This window comes from Mus pahari, chromosome 10 (assembly GCF_900095145.1).
Source record: "Mus pahari chromosome 10, PAHARI_EIJ_v1.1, whole genome shotgun sequence".
NCBI lineage: Eukaryota > Metazoa > Chordata > Mammalia > Rodentia > Muridae > Mus > Mus pahari.
The window spans coordinates 19,517,478-19,535,921 of record NC_034599.1 but is presented as its reverse complement, the minus strand read 5'-3'; the positions used below and the strand labels follow the sequence as shown (position 1 = coordinate 19,535,921).

The window sequence follows — 18,444 nt, the reverse complement described above, 5'->3', positions numbered from 1 at the left end:
ACACACACACACACACACACACACACAAACACACACACACACACAAACACACACTACATTCATTCATCCTATCAGTTCTTTTCCTCTAGAGAAACCTCACCAATACATATATGAACTTTATGATTTTTTTTTCTCCCTACTTAAGTGAAGAATTTTATAGAGAACTTGACTGGGATTGTTTTGAATCTGTAATTTTCTCTTGGTTGAATTGTCATTTTCACAATATGAATTCCACCAAACTATGAGCATAGGCCCTTCTAGACCATTGTCTAATGTCTTTCTCAATGTCTTTCTTCATGTATTTAAACTTTTCAGTAGAGAAGTCTTTTATCTCCTTTGTTAAATATATCAGTAGATTTTTTTGTGGGTACTGTGAATGTGAGTGTATACTCTCTCAGCAAGTTTGTGTTGTGGAGAGAGGCCACTGAGCTTTGTTAGACGATTCTGTATTGTATCAGTTTACTGAACATGTTGGTACTTTCTAGAAGTTTTCTGATGAAATTTTGGTATCTCTGTGTTTAACGCATCATTTGGAGACAGGGATAATGTGAATAGCTCCTTTCCAGTATGTATCCCTTAATTTCTTTCTCTTTTCTAATTGCTCCAGCTAGTGCTTTAAGGACTATATTGCAAAAGAGTGGCAATGGTGGATAAATGGACAGCTATGGCTCATTAATGATTTTAATGGAGTTGCTTTGAGGTCTTATTGATTTAAGATGATCTTGCTTGTGGGTTTGCCACATAGGGCCCTTTTGATGTTGAGGTATTTTTCCTCCAATCCTACTCCATCTAAAACTTTTCCCCTGAGGGTATGGTGGGTAGTTCATCAAAATCTTTTTCTGCACCTATTGAAATTATGTAGTTTTTGTCTTTAATTTCATTAATATTATTTATTACATTTATTGAATTATGCACTCAAATCTCTATGATGAATCTAACTTCATTATGGTGGATTTTTTTAAATCTGTGTCTGTAGTTAGTTTACAAGTTTAAAATATTTTATATCAGACCCACAAACAAAGAGAAAAATCACATAGCCAAAATATATAATATAAAGGCCAAAATTATATATTTTCTAAATCCATTATTCCTATAGAAATTATCATCAAGAAGAAGTAACTATGTGAACTACAGGATTCAGAACTCAAAAGACAACCATAAACCTTAAACTTCATCAAAGAATTCAAGGAGTACGAAGAAAACACAAATAGTTCAATGAACTTAAATAGTAGTAAATGTCTGAATGATTGCCAAAACCCCACAAATATCAAGATAAATTAATTGATGAAAAAAGTCTTGATTTGAAAACTAAATTTAAAAAAGACATATAAATATCAATGATAACTCAAATGGAAATGAAGAGGGAGTTACAAAAACTCAATAACTCAATTAGACATTCTTTTGCCTTTCTTTCTTCCTATCCCTCATTTCTTGAACACTTCAGATTGAAGAGAAGATTAAGTACAGCCTAGAGACTCTAGAAAGAAAACAAATGAAGCTATGACTTCTAAAACATCAAGTACATCTAAGGCACAAACAGCAAAACAAAACAAAATGTCTGAAATCAACACTTTTCAATAATATTAGTGGCTTCAGCTCTCCAATTGTAAACCACGGGCTAGTTGGATGGGTGGAGAAACAAAATCTTTCTTCATATTGTCTACAATAAACTCATCTTGAAAGATAGGTGTCACCTGTAGGTAAGAGCATAGAAAATAATTATCCCAAGTGCATGGAACTAGGACCCAGGCAGGCATGGGACCAGGATGCAGGCAGGTATGGGAATAGGACCCAGGCAGGTATGGAACTTGTATGCAGACAGGTGCTGCTATTCTAATATCTTACAAAATAGACCTCAAACTACAAGTACCCAAAAGAAACAAGGAAAGTCCCTTCATTCTAATCAAGGGGAAAACTATTTATTACAAACCAATCCTAGGCGTAATTGTACCAAACTCTGGTACACTAATTTCATAAAAGTACAGTACTAGAATTAAAGACATAGATAAATGTTAACCTACTAACAGTAGGTGACATTACCATGATTTTTTCAGATCATCAATGTGATAGATACAGGTTTTGTTTCCTTGTTTAATATTGCCTTATCTGTTTGGGGGTCTTTGTAATTCTATATGCAGTGCAGTTTTGTGTTTGAGTTTCCTATTTGTGTGGGAAATGTTGTTGGAATTTTGCTTTGCTTATATTATTCTGTAGATAATTTAAAGCAGTTTTTTAAAAAAAGTTTCTAATCCATGGGTATTAAATATCTTCTTATTTATTTATGTCTTACTTAATTTCTTTTTTCTTTAACTTATTTAACTGTAGAGTTACAATTTCTAGTTTGTAGACCTGACAGATATAGTCCTCAGCGTTTCATTACACTTTGTAGTTATAATAAATAGATTGGTTTTCATAATTTCTTCTTTGAATAATTTTGTATGTGCATGCTCCATATTTCTGTGTTTTGATTTTATATTCCACAAATTTGTGGCTTTCCTAATTCTAACACTCTGGCTGTTCCTTAGAATTGCACCTCTCATTTGGAAGATTGTATTTCTGTTGTCAGTCTTTGTAATTGGGTGGAAGTAGCAAGGTTGGCATTGTTGTCTGTTGTTGATATTGGAGAAGGAACATTATTGTCATCAGTGTTCAGTGTGGTGCTAGCTCTGGCCCTGATGCAGACGTGCCTTATGTTGAGTTGCTTTCTGCCTAGTCCTAATTTCTCAAAGATTTTTTAATCATGAAAAGATGCTGAACTTTATCAGCTGTCTCAGCAAGGGCAATAGCTTTGGACTGTCCCCATTTCTTCCTCACAATTGCACAGTCAGGGCCATGCGCTTATCTTCTAGGGTCTTAGGAATATGTTGGAGAGTCTCAAAGCTCCCATAAGTGTCTCAGCTCTCAGCTTCTGTTTTAAAATTTGTTTCATTTATTGATTTCCTCAACAGTTATCTCACAACTAAGGCTTCTGTGAAGTTAATCAATTTTCTGTAATTATTTGTGTCAAATACCCAGAGGGAAAAGAGGTTTTACAATGGAAAAGCTCTGAGCTTTTCCATATAGACAGCCTTGCAAGTCCAGTCTTTCAAAGGTCTTCCAGAGGCTTGGAATAGGGGCAGCTCTTTGTGAAAAAGCATTGAAAGGTTCTGTCCAGATCTGTTCTCTCCATGACCGGCAGAAGTTTTGTTTTACTATGAAGGAAAGCTGTTAATTTTCAAGGCCACCACAGATGTGGACATTGTACAATGGGAATAATGAAAGCCAGAACACTATAAAGCTAAGGTTTTCTCCACCCAGCTCATTTCTTCCATCAGTGTTCCTAGGCTGTTGCAAGCCTTTCCTTAATTTCCAGAACCTTAGAAAACCTCAGTCCAGCATCAATAACATTTTCTTGCTGTCACCCTAGGGGAGAGAATCATTAGAGTTTTCCTGCCAATCTTATATACTATTATTTTAGTATTTATTATGAGTATATGATTGGAAGAAATTCCATTACCATTATTTGTTGTCACAGCTTGAAGTTGTTACACATGAAGAAAACTATGGATTATAACTGTTTTATGAAATACTTTGGTATTTTTACCTTGGTTACCATGAAAAATTGTTCTTGGGAAATCTAGTTGTATTTGTGAGGATACTATTGAGCAGCTATGGAGAGGCCCATTGGTGAGACAGTGAGTATTCAGCTCTGACCACACACTGGCCATTGATGTGAATTATCTGGTTCCCAATCGGCCCTCCAATGGCCCACTGCCATGAATCATATAATGGAACCTAAGGGTTAGCCTGTATCTATCCCAACCAAACCATCCCAAATTTCTGACTAATAAACACCATGAAAGGATAAATACATATTGTTTTAGGCAACTGAGTCTAATCATAACTTGCACTTCAACAATCCATTACTGAAATAATGGAATAATTAAAATCAACTCTGTATACAAGAGTGTTCTCAACAAGTAGATGTAAGACATTTGTCATGTAAGTATTGCATATTAATGACTGCACCCCTGGCATGCTCCAGGGATGTGTAACAGATTCACTGTAAGAAAATACCATCCCTCTTCAATGACTCCTTTTAAAGTCATATTCAGAGCACAAAGGACATTAACATTACAACTATTCTCATTTGTTTCCCAACAATAAAAAAATGTTCCTAGGACCTGAAGGCAATACAATGTATGAAACCATAATCTTACTTCTGAATATGAATACCGATATTTTGAATCACTAGCCAGGGGACTCTATGAGGGCAGTGTTTTTCAGATATGGTGTTGTCCATCTGTAAAGCTGGCATCGTTTAGACTAGAAAACTGCACAAGAAGAGAAATGCATTCATTAGGAGTCACTGTTAACGGGGAGCTACTTGTCAATATTTTTTCTAGAAGAAGAGACTGAGGGAGTAAGACAGAAAGTATTGACAAAAGTTGTGGGCATGGTTTAGCTATAAGATGTCGAGAGTGTCACTACATACCACCGTTTCCACTCAATGCTGCACCTGTTATTTGCTTTGCAAATGTATCATTTGTAGCAAAAGAAAGACCCATTTTCAGAAATTATAGAAAATTTGCTTGTCTTTTCAGTTAGGAAGAAAGGAGTGTCTGATTGTGAAGGAGCAAAGGTTCAGTATTTATTTCCCTGTAATTCCCTGAACTGGTGTCGACCTTAGTGCGGCTCATCACACTGCGAGACGATTTCCATACCTGCAAGTAGCGGACGACTCTGCAGACCAGGTCAGGGGCCATGAAGTCTCCAGTGAATCGCCAAATAATGTCTGTCAGGATGTTGATCAGGCCTGTGAAGGAGTCTAACAAAGACATGATGTTTAGTTTTAATCTCGCCAAAATCCACGGATATAGCACCGTGAAAACCAATCCCTGGGTTGATTTGGTTTTCTCTTAGCTTTGCAGATGGCTGTGGAGGAAAAGTGAGGTGTGGAAGGAGTTGCTTGTCTTTAAGTGTCAGAGCTTGTTTTGCCTAGAGAGGATTTCGGCTGTGACTGAGGAGGAAGCGATGGTCCCAGGAGAGGGGTTGCTACAGTAAAGCAAGGGCTGTGAGAAGACTCAAAAGAAGACGAGACTGAAGGCCGGAAACGCTTGGGTAATTCATCTCTGTCCTACACTGTGGCAGCTACCATCTTATTACCTGTCTAACATGGGCGAAGCCAGACGACTGGAAGTTTTGAATCTTCGTTTGACTCAAGGAACACTTGCTTTTCACTTAAATTTTGTGTTTTGAGAATTTCATATGTGATTATTGTACTTATATAATTTTCCCTCCCCCATCCCCACCATGTTCCAACTCCCTGCATGCTTCCTACCTGCAAAATTCATGGCCTTTTAAAAAATTTTTATTATTTTAAATACACACACACACAAAACACACTATTGATAAACTATTAGAGGTCTTATTCCTGGAGAAAACTTTTTCTCTCAGTGTCCATTTATTGCTTTGGTGTTGTAGAATTAATATAGCTTTCCAGTGAGAAATCACTCCATACACTTAGAGGTTAGTTAAGAAAAAGCTCTTTAATAATAGTGTGCATCCAGCTCTGGCTAAAGTTCAGAGGAGTTGGCATTGAACAGAAAGTTTTACCAGGTTATATAGGCCGTAGACTCATGCATTCCACACACTGTAATTCCTAAGTCTCTTCCTGTCCAGGACCCTCTGATTATACAACGTAAACAGAGACTGCAAGTCTGCCCACTTGGGCAGATGGGAGATGGACACAGCAAAGATACTTCCGTAATTATCTAAGTGTACCCCAATTGCTCCTTTCGCATAGCATAGTTGTTACCCAGGTTCATCTTGCCCACCTGACAGATTACGCTTTGTCTGATGAGAACACAGGGGACCTAATGGTAGACAAGGACCTGGTGGTGGTTGTGACTCTGAGCAGATGTTGATTCAGCGATGAGCCTAATAGCTAGTAATAAGTCAGGGTTGTAGCATTTGGTTATAGGAATGGAGCTTAGGGAGAAGTCAGTCTTGGCAAAGAAACACTAGCAACTTTCTCATAACTCTACACTCCAGTTGTACAAAATACTCTTACAGTTTCTTAAAGGACTGGCTCCTACATTATTATCTCTCGAGACTATTGAAGGTAACACTCCTTTAGCTACACTCTTTGTGTAATTTATCATCCCTGTGCACATTTATTGATACATTATTGATTTATTGATACATTTATTGATACATTATTTACAGCATCGATTTTACTGCTTTGAGTTTTCCTGCATCAGTAGCTCTTCATCTAAAGGGAAACACTCTTTATAGTATTGTGACTTAAACTCAGGATCACAAATGCTAGGAATGTGCTCTAACGTAAGCTACAGCCAGGCCCCTGATCATTTTTATTGAAATATATGTGCTGTTTAAAATAATGGGTCTCAACGTCTTATTTTCAGACTTGTATATACCATGCTTTAAAAATATTCATGTTATCTCTTGTTACATCTATGAAATTTATTTGCATTTTAAAATACCTCATTTAACTAATCATTATATTTTCATGCCCCACTCAAATATAGACATAATATATAAGAGAAAATGTATTTGCCTTTCTGTGTCTGGTTTATTTTACTTAACAGGACTATATCTGGACCTATATGTATTTGTACAGATGATAGTTTGCTTTTTATGGATAAATCTATACTGGCATATATAATGTGTACATGCACCACACTGTAAAACCCATTTCTCCACTGATAGACACTTAGGCTGTGGCTGTACTGACTTTGATTTGTATACTTTGGACTGGCAAGCCTGTGTTATGTGGTGTGTGTGTGTGTGTGTGTGTGTGTGTGTGTGTATGTGTGTGTTCTAGTTCCATTTCAATTGTGATAAAACATTCTGACAAACTTAGGAAGAAAGGGTTGATTTAGCTCCAGCTCCAAGTTATGTCCCATCTTTGAGTAAATATCAAGGCAGAAATTCATGCAGCCAGTCTAGTGACATCCGTAGTAAAGTGAGAAAAGAATGAACACATGTCTGCTTTCTTGCAGCCTCTGCTCAGCTGGCATTCTCCATTTTTACAGTGCCTAGCCAGTGAAAAGGATCTCTCCACATTCAGGGCCAGTCATCCCACCTCAATTAACGATCAATACAATTCTCCATAGATGTGCTCTCAGGCCAATCTGATTTAGATGCATCCTCATTTAAGACTTACATCTCAGGTGATTCTAGGTTCTGACAAGTTGACCTTTAAAGCCAATTATATCATTTATCATTATGAGGAACGTCCATGCTGATTTTTCACAGTAGTGGAACTAATTTATATTTCCACTAAAGGTGTACAAGGGTCCCTTTTCCTTGACCCTTGGCAGCATTTCTTCTGACATTGCAGCACAGACAGCTGCTGTGACACGGTGTTTGGAATGGGGTTGGTCTGCTCAGGAGGAGCTACCTCTCAGCCCTTCTCTGAAGCCAGTCTTTTGCTACTTTGTGGATTCTTGTTTTCTTCCACCCTTCTCCACCCCCTTTCCACCCTTACACTAGATAGGAGAGAGAAGGATAGAGGGGGAAGGAGGTAAAATTGTAGTTAAACTACTCCCTGATAAGTAGGAGCATTGGATTCCTTGGGACATGTTTGACCTTTGCTATCAGAATATTTAATTTCTTCTTCTTATTATTTCTTTTTTGAGCATGACTACTTAAAAAACTGTGACCAACAGCAACCAATCAACAGCCAACAATCCACCCTCTTGGGGCCCTAACATTTATATATCCCTTTCTGTGGGTTTTTTTTTTTTAAAAGAAACCAAATCTCTCACTATATTTCTTCTTATTTTTCTCATTTTTCATTCTTTCCAACTCCTCTTCTGCAATGTTCCCTGAGCCGTAGGGAGAGTGGTATACATGTCTTTTTTTTAGGGCTGAGAACACATTCATTACAAATACTCAGCACAGTGTGCAATCATGATGTTTTGTTTGTTTTCTTTAATTTTTCTTTCATACATTACATCTTTACTTCAATTTTCCCTCCCTCCATTCCTTCTAGACCATTGCCTTACCTCCCCTGTTCCCCTGATCCACTCCTTCTGTTTCCCTTATAAACAAACACACAAACAGAAAAACAACAACAACAACAACAACAACAACAAAACCCCAAAAACAAACAAAAAAAGACAAAAAAAGAGAAAGGCTTTCAGGAATATTCACTGAACATGACCTAACAAGAGACAGTAAGACTAGAACCCTCATGAGGCAACCCAGGAGAACGAAAGGAGTCCCAAGGACATTCAAAGAGTCAGAGACAACCCCTCTCTCATTGTTGGGAATCCCACAAGAACGCCAACTTACACAACCCTAAGAGGACCTAGCTCAGACCTAAAGAGAGTCCATATCTGTCACTTTAGTGTCTGTGAGCCCTGATGGACCCTGCTTAGTTGACTCTCTGGGCTATGCTCTCCTGGAGTCCTCAACCCCTCTGGCTCCTACAATGCTCTTCCCTTTCTGCAGAGTTCTCCTGGCTCTGCCTAGTGCTTCACTATGGGTCTCTGGGTTTGTTCCCATAAGTTTCTGGATCACACCCCTCTGATGACAATTGGGCTAGGCACCACTCTATGAGTACAGCAGACTCTCATTAAGATTAGTTCTCTTCTGGGTGCCTAAGCTGTCCTGGCTCTGGTTTCTGATCTTCCAGCTAGTGTCAGGTACAGACTCCCTCTCTCATTGTGTGGGCCTCAAGTTGGACTAGTCATTGGTTGGCCACTCCCACAAGTTCTGCACCACCATTACCCCAGCACATTTTGTAGGGAGGATGGTTTGTAGGTTGAAGGTTTGATGTCCCAGTACCATGACTAAAAGCCTTTCATGAAATGGCGATTTTGTGTGTGTGTGTGTGTGTGTGTGTGTGTGTGTTTACCACTGTTCACTAGAAAGTAGGGTATTTCTTTTTAAGGCAAAGAGTAAAGTTTATCAATGAGTACAAACATAACTATTCAGAGGGCAGCTTGACGTTGTGTCAATCTAGCTGAACAAAACTATTTGGTTCTTCCCAGGGCCCATGGTCTCCCCTGATATGGGTTATTGACCAGGTTTCCAGTAACTCAAATCAAATAAGAGAGCAATTTGTTATCTCTATAACTTCAGGGCCACTATCACACAAGTGGACTCATCTAAACATAGCAGATTGGTCTCACAGCTCATATGTGCAGCAGCTGAATAAGGCAATTGAGAACAATTCTACCCCAACCCCTCCACCAGAAACCTGGATAGCACCTTCTGGGATTATAAAGGTGCAAGCCAGTGAGAAGGAAGACAATTCTGGCTCAATTTTAGCTTGTTTTTCCTCTATTACAAACCTGAGGCTTGTGGTGTCTTCAACAAAAGGTCTTATCATCTAGTTTGGTGGAGCACCAAAAGTAATGCCAAGGATATGGAGAGATGGCACACTTTTAAGAGCACTTGCCTCTCTTGCAGAGGACCCAGTCTTATTTCCAAGCACCCATGGAGTGGCTGGCTTACAGCTGTCTGCAATTCTAGTTTCTGAAAGAATGGGATCCTCCCTTGAGTTCTGTCTGCATCTGGAACACATATGGTACACATGCATGTATGCAAAACACTCATACGCATAAATAAATCATCTTTTAGAAGGAAAGGCAAGAGCCCTGCATTGTTTGGGGAGCTTTTGGGGTTTCCTTGGCCAATAAATCACACTGAGGCTTTGATTAATAAATCACAGCTTCTGGGAACAGCTTTTTCCAGATAGAGTATTTATTCTTGTTCAGTTTATTTTTGCTTCACATTTTATTTTGTCTTTTATTCTTTTGTTTTCTTGATGATAACCTTTCTGATGGGGAGTATGGAATCTTAAAGTACTTTTTCTTAGAAACATTTCTTGAGAGCAAATAGTTATTCTATATTAAATTGCTATTGGGCACTTTTTGTCCTGCAAGAGCAGCTGTCTCTTCTCCAAATGGCAAAGCTATCTAAGGGCCATGATTACCTTCTCTGACCTTTACCTTTGCCAAGCCCTGAGCTGCATCAGTACCACCCACTGGGACTTTCAGATTTCTTAAGTGTGGGTACATAACATGGTTAGTGATTAGAGATGACCTAGTGCACAGAGTACAAAATTGGGCTCAGGAACACAGAACTCATAGTTTGAATCATGCAGCTCACAGCTGAGTAGCCGCTGTCCTTGAAGAGTTCCAGAATGGACTACTGAAGCCACCCATGAAATATAGATTAAAGAATTACATGAAAGAATGAGATAGCATTCTTTGCAATAAACATCATGTGATTAGATCTCTCTTCCTGGTTTGGGGGAAGCAAAGAAAGATCTTAGAACCAAGAGGTATAGGGAGAAACGGCCTCAGTTAACCTCACTCCCAGTGGCCAAACTGGGAGCCTCCAAGTCTTATGCCTGTCTCTTTGCCATTTTGTTTCTCTTTAGGTAACAACAATAAGAGGTATCAAAGACAAGCACTCAGGAATGACACAAAAAATCGTGAAATCTGGAAGAAAGTAAACCCTGTGGCAGTTCTGGACTCTGATAGACACCCTGTTTCTTTCCTTCTCTTTTCAGTTCCATTTTCTCTGGTCTTCCTTCTTTCCTCCCTTCCTCCGTTCTTTCTTTCGTCCCTCCCTCCGTCCCTCCCTCCCTCCCTCCCTCCTTCCCTCCCTCCCTCCCTTCCTTTCTTCCTTTCTTCCTTCCTTTCATCCTTTCTCTCTCCCTGTGCGTGTGTTATATGAATGTGTGGTGAATGAACACATATGTGTGCAAATACACACATATGTGTGCAAATGCATGTGCTCACAGAAGCCACAGGAGGACATCTGGTATCCCCCTTATTCACTCTCTGTTTCCTTGAAAAAGGTATCTACCTGAGTTACCTAAGCTTGCCATTTGATTGGCTAATTAGCCAGCCCCAAGAATCTCCTTTTCTCTATTCCCCACAATGCTGGGATTACATAGCCATATCTATCTGTTCTTGTGATCTAAAGTCAGGTTCTTGTGATTGTTCAGTGAGTGGATTTAGCCACTGAGTCATCTTCCCTTGAAATGGCTCTATGACAACAATTATTACTGATCAGGGCAGGTTTATAAAGAGCCCGAGCATTGTGAGCTATGAACAATCAAACAAGACTAAATCTGAGTTTCTACTGGGAGGAATGAATCAACTGAATGAAGGAATGGATGGTGGTCTTGTTGGGATATTCTCTATTGGTTCACTTTTTTCTTAATTGAAAAATAGTGGGAAAAATACTGATGCTTCATTAGATTTAAATGGCTATATGAACAATTATAGCGTATTCTGGTAAAATGTTTCTCCCTGGAGGTTAGTATTAAATAAGCCTATTTCTGGTAGTGCAGTAGCCATATATATGATACCATTTGCTAGTTGCTATTAAGCAAATGATACTAGCTCTGATCAGTAAAATGCTATTTAGTTACCTTAGTAATTGAGCACACTGCAAATAAAAGCTCCTAAGAGGTAATTAATAGGAGCTTGGGAACAAAGGGTATGCTATTAAAGGCCTAATCACATGCATGGAATGGCCGTGTTTCCTACAATTCATTACATAAAAGATAGTAGAAAGTAGTGATGTGTAGAAAACCACAGCAGAGTGCACTGGGCATATTTGCTTCTTTAAGGGAATCTTGTAAATGTGAATGTGGGTTCTAATGTGAAGCACAGTTTTGGGTAGTGTGGGGAGAAGGAGAGAGTGATGCCACAGTTTCATCAAACCCAAAGTACAAAGGTCAGACATGTAGAAGTATCATGAGGGATGGTGGCTGAGTGAGGAAAGGAATGAGAGAGAGTAAGTGAGAAATGACATGGCATCTATGCACAGTCTATCCATTTGCTGTTTCAGACACCTAAAGTAGAAGTTAGGAAGTGACAGGAATGTTGCTATAGGAGAGAACCTCATTCTCTTTTAAGCAGCAGAGATATTAAACGTTGTGTCTTGGAATATGTTATAGACAGATTTATTTCATGATTGAGAAAAGGATCAGTTTTGTAGGTCAGCTAATGGAATTGACATTGCACCAGTTGGAGAGCTGTGGGAAAATCTGAGAAACAGATAATTGGTCTTGTGCTTGGGAGCAGATTAAAGCTGTGGAGAAGGATGTAGGCTGGGATCAACTTTATGTGGGGAAATAAGGATTTAGTAAGTGATAATAAGATTTTTACTATTTTTTTCTATGGGTTTCACTGCTAAATGGTAGCACCTTAAATTCATTCTGAGAATGCCAGAGGGTAAACTCATTAAGACAGAACATTAATGAGTTTGGGCTTTCCTGGGGCACTAGACAATTTATATTCAATTCTATCATTTATGTAGTTGCATTAAGATCTGCTATTTGCATTTTCTTAGTTTTTGTACATCTCCTCTCTTATATTTCTTCCTGTGATAATGAATCTTTTATTTTATTTTTTTCTGCTAGATTTTTATCATCTCTATTTTGTTTGATATTAATTTAAGGTTTATATTGCATAGCTTTGATTTTTCATTGTTTACTCTCATCAAATATTGTACAAATTTTTCTATAAAATTCAGTCTGCTATGGCCAAGCTACTCAAATTTTATGCTACTCTTTAAGTATTTAGGTTTTACATATATTATAAAACTCACAGTTATAATTTTATTGTAAAGTTACCTTTTACAGTTTAAAGGCAAGATAGCCGGATCAAAACACTACCAATAGCCTAACTCCAGATGCCTAAGTTTTATCTAAAAACCATAAACAGCAGGAATGAACAAAGCAATGTATTTCCTCTAGAAATCAATACCCCATTGTAATGCCCACCCCATGAGAAAACCAATTTAGTTCATGCGCAAAACAAATTTCAACTTAGCAGTTATATGTTCAAGTTCTAGGTTCAGAGAAGATATGAACAGATGGCTGAATGAGGACCATGAAGACACAAACACTTGAATCAAAGAGGGAAAACAATCTAAGACATAAAAATAAGATTTAAGGAAGAGATACCCTTTGAATAAAAGCTAAAATAATAAATGTTGAAACGAAAAGCTCAAACATCAGGTGAACAGCTTATAGGAAAGTCTTGCCAACAGATTAACTAAATAGAAGGAGAATATCAGGTCCTAAAGAAAAAAATAGAACAGAAGTTAAAAGAAATGTTAAAATCTTAAGAAAACAGTAGGAATGGAATACTTAGAAATTCTGGGACTCTGTGCAAGTAAAGAAAAGCCTATGAATAGGTATAGAAGCAAAAAAAAAAAAAAAAAAAAAAAAAAAAAAAAAAAAAAAAAAATAAAGAAACCTAGGTTAAGGGCACAGAAAAATATTTNGCAAGTAAAGAAAAGCCTATGAATAGGTATAGAAACAAAAAAAAAAAAAAAAAAAAAAAAAAAAAAACAAAACCAGAAATAAAGAAACCTAGGTTAAGGGCACAGAAAAATATTTTTAAAAGAATTATGAGAAAAATGTCTGAAATTTAAAGAGGAAATGCCTATTAAGGTACAAAGGGTGTGGAGACTATCAGACAGGAGAAGAGAAGCTCCCATGCCTCCTAACACAAAGACCAAATGCATAGACAAGGAAAGGGCATTGAAAGCCTCAACAAAGCAGGGATGGATCTCACGTAAAGGTAGTCTTCTCAGAATAACACTTAACTTTTCAGTGGAAAGTTTGAAAGCAACAAGGGCTTGGATGTATATTCTTCAAGTTCCAAAAGACCAGAGATGCCAGGCCAAATTATAATACCAAGCACTATATTAGAAAACAGGATCCATCTTTTTGCTACTTCCAAAAACACACCTCAACATTAACAATAGATACCACTCTAGGATAAAAGGATGGACAAAGCATACATGCAAACAGAATTAAAGAAATAAGCAGTTATAGCTATTTAATATGAGAAAAAAAGGACTTTAAAGCAACACTAACATTTAATACTCTTAAAGAAAAAAATCTACTCAGAGGATGTTATAAATTTATATTTACATATTAGGGATAAATAATGTAGTTAATGAGTAAATATAAATATATATTAACTAAACCCAAGAGCACCTAATTTCATAAAAGAATCACTATTAGATATAAAATCACAGATTGATCCCAACACAATGATAATAACTGACTTCAATAGTCCATCACTAGACAGGTCATCCAGCAAACAGAGAATCTTTGAAACTAAATGACATCATAAATCAAAAGGATTTAGCAGACATTTTTAGAACATTCCATCCAAAAAAATCAATTTTTTCCTCCAAAGTCTATGGAGTTTTTTTTCAAAATTGGCCACATCTTAGGACACAAACCAAATCTTAAGAAATTTAGGAAGAATTAAATAGCACTGTGCACACTATTTGACCACAAAGGAATAAAAGTGGTTGTTAACAATAAGAACAACAAAAAGTATACAAGATCATGGAAACAAAGCAATACAATCTTAATGAAGATTGGAGCAAGCAAGGAATCATGAGCAAAACTGACAGCATTACTATAAATGAAATAAACGCAATATTCTAAAATCTAAGAGACATATAAAAGGCTCTCAGTCTTAAGAGGAAAGTTTGTAGTACTGTCTAAATTTTAAAAACTGTAAAAATCTCACATTAATAATTTAATGTTATATCTGATGCCTCAGGAAAAAAAGAAGAAACAATACACACAAAAATGAGCTAATAAGATGAGAAGAGCTAATAAAAGTCAAAGCCAAAATGTATAAAATTGAAATAAAAAAATACAAAGATTGAATAAAATGAGGAGTTGGTTCCTTTAAGAGATTAACAAAATTAACACATTTTTTAGGCAAGTTAATCAAATGATAAGCAGGAAAGAAAAATCAACCCAAAGAAAAGCAGACGGTCCAACTTAATAAAATCTGAAATGAAAAGTGAGACAGTATAGTATATGCTGAGACAATTTAGAGAGTTATGAAGACAGAACCTGGAACTGAACTAAACTGGAAAATATAAGAAAGATGAATGAATTTATAAATATGATTGATTAAATCAAGATAAAGTAAAGAGTTTAAGTAGACTAATAACAAAGAATGAGATAAAAGAACAATTTGAAAAATTTCCCACATAAACAAAGTCTAGACTAGATGGATACAATACAGAATTTTACAAGACTTTCAAAATCGAGTTAACACTAATTTCCTCAAATTATTCCTAAATACAAAAGTGGAGGCACTTCTAAACTCCTTATGAAGCCAATATTACTCATCGCTTGGTTCCATTCCCTCTTTTTAATTAGAATGTTTATTTTTAAGATGTTTAGGGCTTTTAAAGATTGATTCTTTGTCTATTGTAGACAGTAATTCCCTCTCAGATTCATAGCTGGTAAAGATTTTTCCCATTCTGTAGGCTGCCTCTTCCCTAAAGTAATAGTGTCCTTTGATACACAGTAGCCTTTTTGTTTCATGTAATCTTATATGTCAACTGGTGGTCTTAATGTTGGTGCTGTTGTGGTCCCGTTCAGAAAGTCCATTTCCTGTGCCCATAATAAGTTCAAGTGTATTCCCTGTTTTGTTCTCTATCCTATTCGAGATTACAGGTTGTATGCTAATGCTCTTGATAGTTGAAGTTCACGTTTGGGCAGGATAAGAAGACTATTATTACCTTTCTACATGTAGTCATGCAATTTAACAAGAACATGTTGTTGAAGATTGTCTTTGTTTCCTGTGTATATCTTTTAGCTTCTTTGTCAAAAATCATGTAGGCATAGATCTATAGCTTTGAATATTCAGGATAAATATGTTGTATTTTGAAAGCCACAGAGACTAGGAAATTAGTAAGGAGACTCAGAGTGGGCATGCTTTCAAGGTAGAGAAGATAGAATATACTGATATAAAAGTCCAGGTTAAGTTTGGATGAGGGGTGGGATGGCAGGCTACACACCAGTCTATTAAAATGGTTTAAATGTAGCTACCCTAGACTGTAGGGACAACACCCCACTAGACACCACATGCTGGCAAATAAAAATACCCAGTACCAATGGGAATTGCATGCTTTTGAGTTGTTAGAAAAAGAGGTTCTATAAACAAGAAACTCAGGCATTAGAGGCTATTTTTAATATTCTTGGTTATTTCTGTACTTGACTCTGTCCCTCTTTCTGCAAACACCACAAAGTTGAATCATAGAACACGGAAATATCCATCTGGTACTCTCCTGGAAGACTCATCACTGTTGGGATGATTTCATGGTTCGTGAAGGTGCTATGCAGGCTTTTAGAGTAGAAAGCTGATTCTCTATCTCACCTGTGAACAAGTCCTAGTAACTGCCGGCCTAATGTGATATGCCAACTCGTACAACTATGACACGAATGTTATAAAAGTTACCACTCACTTTCAGATTGGATCTAAGGCCTGTGCCGTGTGATGGAATCCATATCTGACACTATTAAAAAAAAGAACCTGTGGCTTGATAGATCACGGAACCTCAGGGAGAATTTACTACTGTTATTTTGCTAAATGGAACTAGTATTGGAATAACAATTAATGACTTATTGCTTTAGCTGTACTTCAGTGAATCTTGTAGCTTTTTATCACAGAACCTTCTTGAAGGATAAGTTAATTAACACAGAGACCCTTAAGTGTTTAACATGAAGAGGATAAAAGACTATAGAGCAATGGAATCCTTCACCCAAGACTCAGAGGTTTTTGAGGAAGATGGGATGGAAAAGTTTTAAGATATAGAAGTATGGGGTAACTCCAGAGAAACAATGGTTTCCCAGACACAGCAGGGACATTGCCTATATGAAGTAACAAGCAGTCATGATAGTACCCGTACGACCTACCATGATAGCATGCAAAAGACTCCTGCAACTCAGGCCAGACAAAAATCTCGGCATGGATAGACTAGGGAAGGTCATCACAAAGTCTCACTCTAGCTGAGGGGCTATTAACAATGTGATAACTTGAGAGAGAGACAGTTTTCTTTAATAGTCTTTTTTCTGGTTTATAGATGTTCATGGCTGTCCCCACATAGAAAAGTAGTTGAGCAACACAAACTGTATTCAATGGAAAAACAAAACAAAGAGAAATTAATAAATCTCAAGTCTAAACGTGTTGGGATGTGAAGGTGGAGAATATGAATGAACATAGACTGTATAAAATTTCTCCCAAATTAACAAGCATATTTAAAATAAATATAATTGCATTTTAGAATTATTCTTCCATTTTGCTCTTTCCAGAGCTCTTTATATGTGATCTGGGGTCGCTATCATGCCATCAGTGACCCATGTAACATTTATTTTTTTAAGTTCGATTGTTGTTGTTAAGTATGTTTATGAGCATATATCTGTGTATGTGTTGTGTATGCATGTGAGTGTGGGTACCAGTAGAGTGTTGGATCTCCTGGAATGGGAGCTATGGATGACTGAGCCACCATCATGGATGCTGGGGATGAAAGTTAGGCTCTCTGCAAGAACAGTTTGAGATCTTGATTGCTGGGCCATTAATTTAACATGTTTTCAAATACATCCTTGCTGGAATGCTTCCCATTTCGTTTTTGCTTCAAAAAAAAAAATTCTTAAAATCAGCTTTACATCACTTTGGTGTACAACGTATACTTTGTCCAAACGAGGACATTTGAGTGATCTTTTCCTCTGCAGTCAGCATTAAAGATGCTGCTTGGTCTTTTGTCTTGAGCAGTTCCTGACTAGATGTCTGTACAAGTCTTGCCTTCCTTCCTTTATGTGCCGAGCCTCTCTTCTCTCCTGACTGACTTCAGGCTTTCTGCTTATGTTTCCCAGCACTTTGATTTAGCTTCGCTGGTTTTATTAAAATAATTATTCTGCTTTAGGTTATTTATGAATTTTTGGTCTATGATTTGAGTCCTTTCATTGATGTTTGAACATTCTACTGACTATGCAAACAATTCCTTGGCTCATTGTCCTTTCGTTGTTTCTCTTTCCATCTCTCACTCCTTATTTTTTCTTTTCTCTCTTCTTTTCACTCTGTTTTTCCCCATTGAGTTTTATTCTGAGAAACTAGTTTTGAACTACTTTCAAGTTTCTTTTAGTATTTGCTTAGATTGTGTCTTATAAGGATATTCAAACCAACTTTATTTATTTTTTTTATGTAAGTAAAAGTTCAGTTTTAACTATGAGTGTGATTGGGTAGAACAGTGCTTCACAGCATTCCTGATGCTGTGACCCTTTAATACAGTTCATCACGTTGTGATGATCCTAACCATAAAACTATTTTTCACTATTTCGTAACCATAATTTTGCTGTCGTTTTGGGGCATAATGTAAATAATTAATGTGTGACACCAAAGAGGTTGTATACATTTTGCAAGTTGATGGTGTAGAAAGTCAAATCTCAAGCTAATCCAGGTGTTTCTGTCTTGGATTTTCTCTGTCCCAATTTCCTCTCCCCCTCTCCCTTTCTCTCTTCCTCTCCCTCTCTTTCAACCTTCTCCTTTCCTTTCCCTCTCCTGTTCGTTCTCTCTCTCTCTTTCTCTCTTTCTCTCTCTCTCTCTCTCTCTCTCTCTCTCTCTCTCTCTCTCTCTCTCT

At 37.1% G+C, this 18,444-nt stretch overlaps 1 protein-coding gene across 2 annotated transcripts in view; it reads right to left on the bottom strand.

Annotated features, from left to right (window-relative positions):
- Nucleotides 1–18,444, bottom strand: part of Npsr1 (neuropeptide S receptor 1) — a 213,529-nt gene that overhangs the window by 54,046 nt on the left and 141,039 nt on the right. The window contains exon 3 of one of the 2 annotated variants that reach the window (XM_021207550.1): nucleotides 4,704–4,807. The exons of the other annotated variant lie outside the window; for it this stretch is intronic. Coding sequence (XP_021063209.1) covers nucleotides 4,704–4,807 — 104 coding nt within the window. The remainder of the gene's footprint in view (nucleotides 1–4,703; nucleotides 4,808–18,444) is intronic. 2 annotated transcript variants of the gene reach the window in all.